Source organism: Bos mutus, chromosome 2 (assembly GCF_027580195.1).
Source record: "Bos mutus isolate GX-2022 chromosome 2, NWIPB_WYAK_1.1, whole genome shotgun sequence".
In the NCBI taxonomy this organism is placed as follows: domain Eukaryota; kingdom Metazoa; phylum Chordata; class Mammalia; order Artiodactyla; family Bovidae; genus Bos; species Bos mutus.
In genome coordinates this window covers 36,555,462-36,568,616 of record NC_091618.1, presented here as the reverse complement: position 1 = coordinate 36,568,616, position 13,155 = coordinate 36,555,462, and the positions used below count along the sequence as shown (strand labels likewise).

Sequence of the window (13,155 nt, the reverse complement as noted above, 5' to 3'; positions counted from 1 at the left end):
TGTTTCTTTGCTAACCCTGTGTAAATCAAAAGGGGCAAACCCCAGATTACACAAGAAAGATTGCTGAATGCTAATCTCATTTAAATTAATTCAGAAACTCCAGAGACTTCCCTAATTCTATTTAAATTAAGAGCCTAGGCTTGCAAAACACATTTATAACACGTATGTGTCTGAGACCCAGAAGGGAGGAAGAAAAATAAGGGAGTTAGATGTAAACAAATGATTTAATTGAAAAAAAGTAAATATTCACAATCTTTTTAGTTCAATATAGATTCATGCCTTTCCACTTCCCACTCTGCCTTGCTAATTTCCTGTTGATTGAGACTGGTAAACTCATTTCCATTTAATTCATCTTTTTAAATGATTAGCTTCAAGCTTCTTTTTCTTTATGTGTAGATCATTTCTTTAGTCTGCTTTTTTTCCTTTAAAGATTATTAACATTATTGTGATTAATTACATCCCTTTGAGAGAAACAAGTTGATTGTATAGAAGTGATAAGAATCAAAGTGAAATAAATAAGAAGCATAAGAATCATATAATGTTGACTTCATAGTATGAAAGCATGATACTTCTTCACATTAAAAAAATTGCAACAAACATAGGTGTTTATATTCTCCTTTCACAATGATCTTTAGAATTTTATATTTTTCAATACACAGAAAAAATTGTGAAGATTGATTAGCAATCTTACATTTGACCATGACCATGTAAACGTCAATAGTGCAGATGGGAGGCTGAGGCAAACGTTCTCCTTTCTCTAATAAATCAGGAATTTCTCTGGTTGGAATTCCATCATAAGGTTTTCCTCCAAAGGTCATCAGTTCCCATATAGTGACTCCTAAATTAGAGATCAATTCTCACATAAGCACATCAGCAATATACTATGAGCAAACCAGCAACATGTCTGTGGCAAAAGAATGCTTTTCAGAGGGTAATTAGAAATAGTCTAATTATACTAATGTTTGTTGACCCAGTTTAAGTTTTATCACATTAGAGCCTGTAAAACAGTTTATTTACTATATACATGTGTACTGATACCAAACAAATATGATTAGGTAAAATCTGCTATTGATTAATTTTGAGATTAACATTTTTGCTATTAGAAGTCCTAAAGGTCAAGCTAGGGTTTAGAATGTTTCGGTTACAATAAATAATTGTGCCTTTCTTTTTAACTAATGTGAAGAAAACAAGTAGAATAAAACAGATTCATTTCTTAAGCACATATGAGAGACTGACTGAAGAATGATCCATATGCAAAACAAAATGCATGTAAAGTGATCATCTCCAAATTGAAAGAAATCAGTAATAGTCTATTTCTTAGATAATAACAGTATCTTGAATCACTAGAACATTCTTTCCTTGGTGAAAGCAAATACTCTAAATACTAGCTTGCAAGTAGAATAATATAATATAATATAAGAATAATGATACTGATACGAACAGTAACATACACAGAGCGCCTCTGTATAATCTAATAATTAGCTAATTTAATAGTTATAGTTTTCTTAGGGGTAAAGGTTATTCAGAAATTGTACCTGCTAATACAATAGTATTAATAAGTGGATTTTAACTGATGCATATACAAGTATCTTTCAATATAAAATTCATTAATGATGGTTTTTTTTCCATTGCCATTTGTAATGAATTATTTATTCACGCTGAAGTCATTTTTAGTTTATAACAGTTATCATTGACTGATAAACATGCAAAGCTTAAAATATAAAAATATATGTAAACTTCAAATTATTCATCATAATAGTATCATTAGAGATTATCTGATTTTTTGGTTAATATTTACATCTTATGGATCTTAAATATAGTATAAACATGGAAATTAGTTATGCAATTTAACTTTCAGCCTTATAAAACACTACTTGATTTTGCATACTGAAGAATGATTCATAGAACTGATGACTAAAAGTCAGTGTTCATGACGAAGGCTGAAACAAAGTAAGAAGTAGATTACTGGCTATTCATAGTGTCATATTTATAGAATATGTATTTAATGATAACATTTTATTAACTTATATTTGTAATTATAAAAGAATAGGTACTTTCACATCTCTATCAGGACTTCTATGAGTAAGATACAAGGCAACTACAAATAAAAATAACAGAAACTACAATAAACAGAAACACATCAATATAAAAGTTGAAGTAGAAAAATCAAAACCCCCACTTCTACCAATAATATTCCAATTATATCTTTGCAGAGTTGATGACAAGATACGGTTAAACAGAGATGGCTCCATGTAGAAGAGCAATCTCAAGAAAATTAAATCAGAAACATCTTCAAAACTTACAGTTTTATCATTTGAAGATAGAAAACATATTCAATGCATATTTATTTTTATAAAAGTAAAGATGCAGCCAGGGGCAATGTTCCATGTAGATTCACTGTAAATAAGACTATGAATCTTTCTTAGCCTTTTATGACTTTTGCAACCAACTATGATATATAATAAAAATCCTAAAATGCCTTATAGATATGGATTGATGACCTGGGCTATGTTTCAAAACGGAGTTCCCTTTATCTATCTATCCATCCACCTATCTGTCCATCCATCAGATTCTGAGATATTGCAACTCAACATGAAGAATAATAGTATGACCTTAAAACAGGATTTTCTTCAAAAGATACATTTTATTATTAAAAATGTGATTGCCCTGCCAATATTTTCTTTAATGTATATATGTATTTATTTATTCTAGAAATCATTTAAAATTTGTAGATTGTCACATTTAGTTCAGGGAAACATAAGTAGGAACAAAAAAGGGAAAGAAAAGAAAAAAATCTATTTGATATTATATAAATCTATCTTATATGTAAATCTACTTTATCATGTAATATATATGCTGATCTATACCATATAGTATATAAATGCATATGTACATGTTAATGTATCTCATGTATATTTCTATCTCATATTTAAGTGTATATGATTTATATGTAATGATATATATCTGTTTTTAATTTAGTCCTTTCAGCTTAATTAAGTTTTGTCAAGGGTTCCCCTGTACTTGCCTAATCTCAAACACACAACACTCTGCTTCTAAGCTGAGGAGACTACATGAGTCTTCATGAAAATTGTAACACCTCATACAGTTTACAGGTGTGGAAAGAAAAACTACCCCATAGAAATATCTTATATTTTAAAGATAATTTATACTGTTTTTAGATTAAAAATACAGGTTGTTTAATCTTCTTTCAAAAAATAAAACCTAAGCTTAAATTTGAGTTAAATAAATTGCTTCATGCTTTCAAGACTCACCAACACATTTTCATTTAAAGAAGCACTGAGCTTTTTATTGTTAGAAGTGCTAGTTTTATACAGTTTATGTAAACTTAGAAAAGGTGTTGATTTGTTCTTACTAATACTTAGTATTAGTGGACTTAAGTTTGTAAATAGCCAGACAGGCACTAAGAAGCTCATCTCAAAAACTGTTAGATGCAAATAAATGCTCTAAAATTTAAAATCACTGTTCCCATTCATTTATTAATTTTCTAATGTACCTGTTTACTCCAAAAGTAGTTCATAAATTACAATTAAAGGTATAATTATAAATCATCTCTCTTATCTATCTCTCCCCTCACATTTATTGCTTTCATCCTACTGCTTTCAATAATTGGTATTTGTTCTAACAATAATCTCTATTTTCTTACTATATAACTAGATTTCAGTAAGAAAATGCTTTTTAAAAAACATTTATTAAAACATTTGAAAAACATTTATAAAAAACATTTGAAATTATGTTTTCAAAGATCTGTTGAAAATGAAGGCCATAGGAGTCTATGAAAATGTCCCTAATCTAAAACTGCTGCTTTTTGTTTTGTTTTGTTCATCAAAATGATTAGACAAGTTGCTACCAAAGCAAAGGTTATGATAGACAACTCAACTAAGACATTAATATATTACATTTTAGAGAACCAAGAAACCTAAAATGTTTATTTTTGCTTTAAAAGCCTTATAACACAAAGAAGAATTATTTACCATAGCTCCAAACGTCACTCTGATGGGTGAATTTCCTATAATGTATACACTCCAGAGCCATCCATTTAATTGGCATCTACAGAAAAATAAGAAGTGTAAGTCATATAAAAAGTCATTTCTATATTTCCTCAATATGAGTCTCTGGATTCACCTCTCTTGTATGCATAGAAAAATAGAAATGTGTTATTTTTCAAAACAGGGAGGAAATGAAATTTAATCTTAAAAAGAATTAATTAAAAATATTTATTTTTAAAAGCTTCATAAACAGTAAAAAGGGAAATAGTATCACTTTCTAAGCTTCTTACTATTCAGTGATTAAGTTACTAGTTAATATTATGACACACAATATCAATTCTAAAACATCTAATACATATATTTTTAATAATGTGGTCATACTGTATTGTTTTTCCCCCAAATAAGATTCCCTACATTTTCAGGAACCCTTTCCACCCTCAAATTTCAGGCCACTGATAAAATGAACTCTTTCTACACCTGTTCTCTCCCTCTCCTCTCAGATAATTTGGTCACTAAAACACCTAAAATAACGAATTCCAAAGTTAGCCTTGCTTTGTTCCCCAGCCACAAATGATCTCCCTCGACTTGGGTAGCCAGTATTGAAAATACGTACCATTTTCAAAATAGGAATTATATAAAAGAATATGAGAGGATCAGTACAAATCCATCATCACTGTAAGAAAAGCGACTCAGCTCACATACGCTGCTGCTGATGGGTCAGCAGAACAAGTTTCAACTACGAAGGGCAGTGTTATAGAGCTGGGAATATAATTAGATTCTATGGAATAAAGATAAACACTTCTACCTTGCAGTTGAAAGCTAAAAACTAAATAGGCCTTTGAAATCATGAGGTTGGCTGCTCACCAAGGTGACACCAAGGTAATTCAGTGACAGAATCATGGTATTCAGTGAAAGGGAACAGAAGACACATTGAAAGTAATTTCCCTATGGGCAAGGAGTTAACCGACTTTATGGACTACAGACACTGTTAAAGAAGTAAGTTTAAATCACAGGTGGCTTGATAAAGACTTAATGGTTACTAGGCATTTAAAGCTCTAATGAATCTTGCTTTAGACAAATCTTACAGCTGTATGTTCTCAAGACAAGTGAAGTCATGTGATTTATAGACTTCTACTTCTGTGCAGTCTTGTAGTGAATTTCAAAGCTGTGGTCTCAAATGGTTGCAGTTTGTAGTAAATAGGCAAAATAGGCTAATAAAATCAAGGAAAAGCCAGAGAAAGCTACAAAACTGAAGATTTTAAAAATATACATGTTGTGTTTTGCTTTGTGTTTGTGATAAGATTTGAATATATATAGTTTTATTTATAAGCTTTTAGTATAAAAATCAATGTTTAGCATTTGGAGGCCTGTCATTGTAAAATAATTATAATATGCATCTGGGTGACCCATGATGAGTAAAGGCAAATAATAAACATATTTACCTGACACATTAATTACTTGTTTTTGTTAGCATGCACTTATAGGTTAAGGCTGCATTTGCTTATTTTATTTGGTCTCTTCTGATGTAAGCTTATCCAGGCCAAGCTAGAGGATCCCCCACATGAAGAGGAGGTATCCTCAATAGTTGGCAAAGAATAACAAGCTAAAGTGTGGGTTAATGAAGAAAGATAAGAACTGGAACTAAGGCATGGATTGAGACCCCATATGGTGAATGAGAGAGGCAGAAAGACAGCTGTCAGGCAGGGCTTGTGGGTGGAGAGTCAGAAAAGTTAGAAGAGGCAGTGGCACTATTCCTTGGGGTAGAATGGCTGACATTCTAGTGGAGGGAGTCAGAGAATACTGGGTTGACCAAAAAGTTCTTTCGCTTAGTGAATTTTTGTTATTGCTGTTGTTTAGTTGCTAAGTCATGTCTGACTCTTGGGACCTTGGACTATAGCTCGCCAGGCTCCTCTGTCCATGGAATTTCACATGTAAGAATACTGAAGTGGGTTACCATTTCCTTCTCCAAGGGATCTTCCCAACCCAGAGATCAAACCTGAGTCTCCTGTATTGCAGGGTGATTCTTTACCACTGAGCCACCAGGGAAGTCCTGATTAGTGAATACTTTGTTCAGTAAAAGTCTTAGTGAAAATGAAAAATGTGTCTTTAATTTTTACTTAAAACAAAACGAACTTTTTGGTCAATCCAATAAATAAACTGGTACATCATATGCTACAATGAAAACAAACAAACAAAAAAACAGAGCCAGATAAGAGCAATCTGTTGCTTTTGCTACAGGAGGATTAGAAGTTAAGTAGAATGTTCAACTTTCCAATATTTATGATTCTTGGTAGTAGCAAGACTTCTCTCTAGTCTGTGAGAGAGAAGTACTTCTCTGATCTCTTTGTGATAGTCTTAAATTAGTAGGATCAATGAAACAATTTATATGGCCCTGGATTAAAATGTAATCTTTATAGAGTTTCTTGGGAGCTACCCACTCCCCATTAGAACTGACATAAAGACCACTTGGATCCAGACACTCATCCTATTTTAGCTACTTTTGAGAAATGGAAGTTGGTAATACATGCTATATATCTATTTTAAATATTCTATTAATATATATGTGTATGTATGTGTATGTACATGTATACAACTATATGTATATATAGTTGTGTATGTATGTGTGTGTATGTATATGTGTATATATATATATATATAAATATATATATATATATTACTGTGGGTAGGACAGAAGGCAAATAGTAGAACTAAGATTTTATAATCTCTTAAACCTCAGGTTTGTTGGCTTCTTTCTATAACATATAAGGAGACAAAAGGATATTACACTATATTTTCAAGTAATATTGCTCTCAAAAAGATATTCACCTTTCCTCCATCAGCATTATACTCTTTTTCATCTCCTTCCAAGAGTCTGGCTAGTCCAAAATCCGTGATTTTCACATGGTTTGGAGATTTCACTAAGACATTACGGGCTGCCAAGTCCCGATGAACAAGCCGTCTTTCTTCCAGGTACATCATTCCCTGAAAAACACCAAATTTCCCAAAAGAAGCAGTTAATGCCTTGCTTGCTTGCTTGCTAAGTCACTTCAGTCATGCCCAACTCTGTGTGACCCCATAGACAGCAGCCCACCAGGCTCCTCCGTCCCTGGGATTCTCCAGGCAAGAACATTGGAGTGGGTTGCCATTTCCTCCTCCGATGCATGAAAGTGAAAAGTGAAAGGGAAGTCGCTCAGTCGTGTCCGACTCCTCGCAACCCCATGGACTGCAGCCCACCAGGCTCCTCCGTCCATGGGATTTTCCAGGCAAAAGTACTGAAGTGGGGTGCCATTGCCTTCTCCGAGTTAATGCCTAGGGTTTTCCATTGTCAAGAAAAAGGAGTTTCCTAGCTTTCAGGTATAAGTGCTTGATTTCTCTAAGTAATGTAAAAATTTGATAATATTTCCAAAATTAGGGAAGAGGCAGATGTTAAAAAGCAAACCACAAATAGCTTTTGGCTTTTATTCCCAAAAGCCTTATAAAAGCAGAATGGATTACCTGCACATGAGCTAATTGTTAGATCATTTTTTTTCCCCCAGGTACTTTATATTCTTTTGCAAACACTTTCATTAGTGAGAATGAACGTGTCCTAATAGACTGCCTAATGGAAAGAGATGGGAATACCAGACCACCTGACCTGCCTCTTGAGAAACCTATATGCAGGTCAGGAAGCAACAGTTGGAACTGGACATGGAACAACAGACTGGCTCCAAATTAGGAAAGGAGTATGTCAAGGCTGTATATTGTCACCCTGCCTATTTAACTTATATGCAGAGTACATCATGAGAAACTCTGGGCTGGAAGAAGCACAAGCTGGAATCAAGATTGCCAGGAGAAATATCAATAACCTCAGATATGCAGATGACACCATCCTTATGGCAGAAAGTGAAGAGGAACTAAAAAGCCTCTTGATGAAAGTGAAAGTGGAGAGTGAAAAAGCTGGCTTAAAGCTCAACATTCAGAAAATGAAGATCATGGCATCTGGTCCCATCATTTCATGGCAAATAGATGGGGAAACAGTGGAAACAGTGTCAGACTTTATTTTTTGGGGCTCCAAAATAACTGCAGATGGTGACTACAGCCATGAAATTAAAAGACGCTTACTCCTTGGAAGGAAAGTTATGACCAACCTAGATAGCATATTCAAAGGCAGAGACATTACTTTGCCAACAAAGGTCGGTCTAGTCAAGGCTATTGTTTTTCCAGTGGTCATGTATGGATGTGACAGTTGGACTGTAAAGAAAGCTGAGCACTGAAGAATTGATGCTTTTGAACTGTGGTGTTGGAGAAGACTCTTGAGAGTCCCTTGGACTGCAAAGAGATCCAACCAGTCCATCCTAAAGGAGATCAGTCCTGGGTGTTCATTGGAAGGACTGATGCTGAAGCTGAAACTCCAATACTTTGGCCACCTCATGCGAAGAGTTGACTCATTGGAAAAGGCCCTGATGTTGGGAGGGATTGGGGGCAGGAGGAGAAGGGGATGACAGAGGATGAGATGGCTGGATGGCATCACCGACTCAATGGATGTGAGTTTGAGTGAACTCTGGGAGTTGGTGATGGACAGGGAGGCCTGGCATGCTGTGATTCATGGGGTCTCAAAGTGTCGGATACGACTGAGCGACTGAATTGAACTGAACTGAACTGAAAATGTATTTGGACTGACCCACATATTTTTGTTTTCTTCTCAATATCTTGTTTCATGTCATCTTTCCCCATACACCCACTCAAAACAAATTCAGCTATCCATACTTTTCAAAAGTATTTCATATAAAGTTTTAATGGAGGCAAAATCATCATTATAGATTCTATCAAGGCTGAGAATTATATTATTCTTATTGCGTACGTGCTAAGTCACTTCAGTCATGTCCAAATCTCTATGACCCTATGGACTGTAACCTACCAGGCTCCTCTGTCCATTAGATTTTCTAGGCAAGAATACTGGAATCAGTTGCCATACCCTCTTCCAGGGGAATCTTCCTGACCCAGGCATCAAACCCACATCTCTTGTGTCTCCTGCATTGGCAGGCAGGTTCTTTACCACTAGTGCCAATTGGGAAGCCCTTATTCTTATTAATTATGCAAAAAATGAAATATACCCTAGGGGCATTAAAAGCCTCTAATTTAAAAATTGGTTTTGATAACATTAGTAGTCACTGTGAGAATTCACAAGTGAAAGTACATCATTTATAAAGACCTTCAAATTAGCCTTTAATATATTTTCTTCATAAAACATATATGTAATTAAAAATAAAGTGTATTGCTGATTGCCAACAAGAGATATAACTGGATCTTCCCCCAATATACACACACACATATGTATATGTACATATACACATGTACTCTTGGTTGTTGTTTAATTGTTAAGTCATGTCTGAGTGTTTTGAGACCCCATGGAGTGTAGCTTGCCAGGCTCCACTGTCCATGGGATTTCCCAGGCAAGAATACTGGAGCAGGTTGCCATTTCCTTCTTCAGGGATCTTCCTGACTCAATCATCTTGAACCCACATTGTCTGCATTGGCAGACATGTTCTTTACCACTGAGCCACCATGGAAGCCCATACACATGCATGCATATGTGTTATATGTATACATATCATGTATATTAGATTACAGACAAGTAAAAAATAATCCAGAAACAATAGTTATTCATTGTATTTCATCAATAGGGAAACCAAGAGTCATGAAACACTAGTCTAACTGAAAGGTTGAAGTAAAACTAAGGAAATGCACTCAAAGGTCTATATTAGAGTGCTCATCTTTTGTTTGAGTGAGCATATTTTTGTTGAAGAGTAAGGGAAAATTCTATATTGGAGGATTTCAGTGGTAAGAACAAATCAGAAGTGTTATAAAATGGTTGAAGCATACTCTCATGCCAATTGCAAATCAATGCTGCTGGCAGTTAACATTACAACTGCAGGATTTTGAAGGATTAATGGTTTCTGATATCAAACAAAAGCTGTGGTAAACAGACATATAAATCAGAGAGGTCAAAAAATTATGAACCGTATACTCCGTGTACTCGGTGTAGTGGAAAGAGAATATTGCTTCAAGCAGCATCATGAGCCGAGCACTACATAAATGCCCATTAAACACAACCAGGCAGATACTGCCTGATATGGTCCAATCAGTCAGCAGTTGGGTGACATCATATGTATTAGCATTTTCTGAAATCAATCCACAACTGGGATTTATGGGAGCTTTGTCCTCTTTCCTAAACAGTGCCTTCTCCTTGATCATGCCAACTTGGAGATTTCTAGAATAAAGTGAACATGAGAACATAAAACCCCTGCATGCTTTAAAGGATTAATAAAAACAGTCATTGCCTTGGAGATAAAGTCTGTTTGATAATTTTGTCCCTGTACGAAGTGTTCACAAAAACATTCATCATTCTTTTTCTTATCATCTTCATAACAGAATATGGAAAGCATGTTAGAAAGAAGTTGATATTCAGATCCACACACAATGACAGAACACATACTATATGCCAAGTACTCTTCGAGACACCAGAAAGACAAAAGAGAGTCAGAGAAGGTTTGTGCATTAGAGGATAGAAGCTAATTAATAAAGTGGGCAGATATGGAGTAAAACTTGACCAGATCGGTGACGTGTGGAAGGCACCTAAGGAGAGCTGTATTTTGAGGACCATCTGTTGTATAGTCTAGCAAGTGTGCATGAGCAGGGAGGCTTCAGAGAGGTACTATGGCCTAAGTAAAGCTTTAAGGATGGTTGTCCACCAGTTGGACAAGGTAGGGGGAAAATTGCAGTAAGAACAAGCACAGGAGAATCAATAGCGTGGCATGCTTGGACAAAGTTACATAACTTTGTATTTCTGAAGTATTATGCATATGGTGGGTGATGAGACTGAAAATAGAGTAAGAGGCTAGATCCAAGAAGGACCCTTTATAAATCATGGTAGAGAATTTGACCTTTGCATTTTATGCAGCATTCGATGTGGTGATGACCTCTTTTTTTTTTTAAGAGGAGAGTGACACAATTATCACTGGAGCCTAAAAAATACCACCTGGTGCCAGTATAGAGGCTGGATTACATACAACTATAGCTAAAGTCAGGAGTCACTGCCACATTACAGGAGAAAAGTGAGGAGAGTGCAAAATAAAGGTTGTAAACTGACCATCCATGAGCTATCCCATTTTTGTATGCCGACACTGAATGAGTTTCATAGATCTTCTTTAGTTGGTTACTGGCTATGCTCTTTAAGGGCATTTGATCCCCAGTTTGCTAGGATCCTACTACTCACTATTATTTTCAAGAATTCAGTCTTTATTTGTTTATGATAGTCACCAGCTCCTATATGCATGAATGTCTGACTCTTCAAATAAACTAGGCCAGAAGGAACTAGGGAGAGAACAATTTCAGGGTACACTGATAAAATAACCATCCTTGGTAAATAACTGTACAATGATGAAGAGAGTAAATTGAGAATAAGCCTGTGCTTTTGTAATTTAGGTGGATAATGATTCCTTTAACTAGATATTATCCTAATGTAAATATATGTAAGAAATATATATTCTACCAGTAGGGAACTAATATTCAACAAGAAACTTAAGATTTTAATGACACACTGAGTGTATAAGCAAAGCCCCAAAATTCCAAAAGATCTTTGAAATCCTATACATAAAGCCTCAGCAGGTGATAGACTATCCTGAACCTCAATACAATTTGTCTGTAAAAAAAAATTATTTTCTTCAAAATAATGAGAACTAAATTCAGGAAACCAGATGGTAATCTCTACTTTTTCTCTTAGCTATCTGACCATGATTATAAGAGATAAAAACAGAAGCATCTGTCTCATTATCAAATCATCAAAATATGTTTGAATTGTTGCTTTGTAACTATGGAAGATCATCATACAAATGAACACTTTCAACTTATTAATCATGACTGCCACCTTAGTTCTAATTTCAGGTTCTGAATAAGAGTGTTGAAATCTGTGGATTTTTCACAATAGGTTTCTTCACATCACAGTCATTGGAACAAGATTTTCTTACCAGATCTCATTAGAATCACATTCTTTTCTAGATTCCTTCAAAATAAAATCACTCCTTAAACCAGAGCATGATGCAATTAAGTGGGCAGACAGTTATTAGAAATATCAGTAACAAAAATAAACCGAAGTCTCTTGAAGTTTGAAGATAATAGAGGGATATTGCTTTGGACTGCAAGGACATCCAACCAGTCCATTCTAAAGGAAATCAGTCCCGAATATTCATTGGAAGGACAGATGTTGAAACTGAAACTCCAATACTTTGGCCACCTGATGCGAAGAGCTGACTCATTTGAAAAGACCCTGATGCTGGGAAAGATTGAAGGTGGGAGGAGAAGGGGACGACAGAGGATGAGATGGTTGGATGGCATCACCGACTCAATGGAAATGAGTTTGAGTAAACTCCGGGAGTTGGTGATGGACAGGGAGGCCTGGTGTGCTTCATCCATGGGATTGCAAAGAGTCGGACACGACTGAGTGACTGAACTGAACTGAATTGCTTTGGTTGAAAAGGAACCTCATACTCTGCCCTGTAGAAACTCCCATGTCCTTGCCCTGCCAGCTCAGGTGGACTATATAATAGGAATACTAACACTGACAACAGCCTCAGCTAATATTGACTGAGTTCTTAGAACATGGCAGGCATTAAACTAAACATGTCTACATTGGTCGGTTAACTTCTCTAGTGGCTCAGCGGTAAAGAATCTGCCTGCAGTGCAGGAGACACAGGCAGGAGATGAAGGTTTGATCCCTGGGTTGGGAAGATCACCTGAAGAAGAAAAACAGCTATCCACTCCAGTATTCTTGCCTGGGAGAGCCCCTGAACAGAGGAGCCTGGTGGACTACAGTCTGTGGCATTGCAAAAGAGTCGGACACAACTGAGCACCTAAACAACATGAGACATACTACTTATACCCTATTCTAAATATGAGAAAACCCTGATAAGAGAGGTCAAGTTACTTGCTCCAAGTCATGTATCTAATGAGTGGTACAACTGGGGTTTGGTCCCTTGGTGTGGGACTCAAAGTCTGCACATTTAAGCCCACCTCCTCTCTTAATGGATCACTGGGTAGAGTAGGCATACATACATAGAAATTAATGTACATAGTGATGTCATATAGTTTTAAAAGATCCTAGTACTTCTGC

General features: G+C 35.5%; 1 protein-coding gene across 4 annotated transcripts in view; it reads right to left on the bottom strand.

The window, feature by feature from the left end:
• ERBB4 (erb-b2 receptor tyrosine kinase 4) overlaps positions 1 to 13,155 on the bottom strand; it is a 1,231,440-nt gene that overhangs the window by 47,701 nt on the left and 1,170,584 nt on the right. For all 4 annotated transcript variants that reach the window (XM_070387158.1, XM_070387172.1, XM_070387165.1 and 1 more), the window contains exons 21-23: positions 6,834 to 6,989; positions 3,993 to 4,068; positions 692 to 838 (exon numbers count right to left, since the gene is read on the bottom strand). In XM_070387158.1, the coding sequence (XP_070243259.1) occupies positions 692 to 838; positions 3,993 to 4,068; positions 6,834 to 6,989 (379 nt within the window). The remainder of the gene's footprint in view (positions 1 to 691; positions 839 to 3,992; positions 4,069 to 6,833; positions 6,990 to 13,155) is intronic.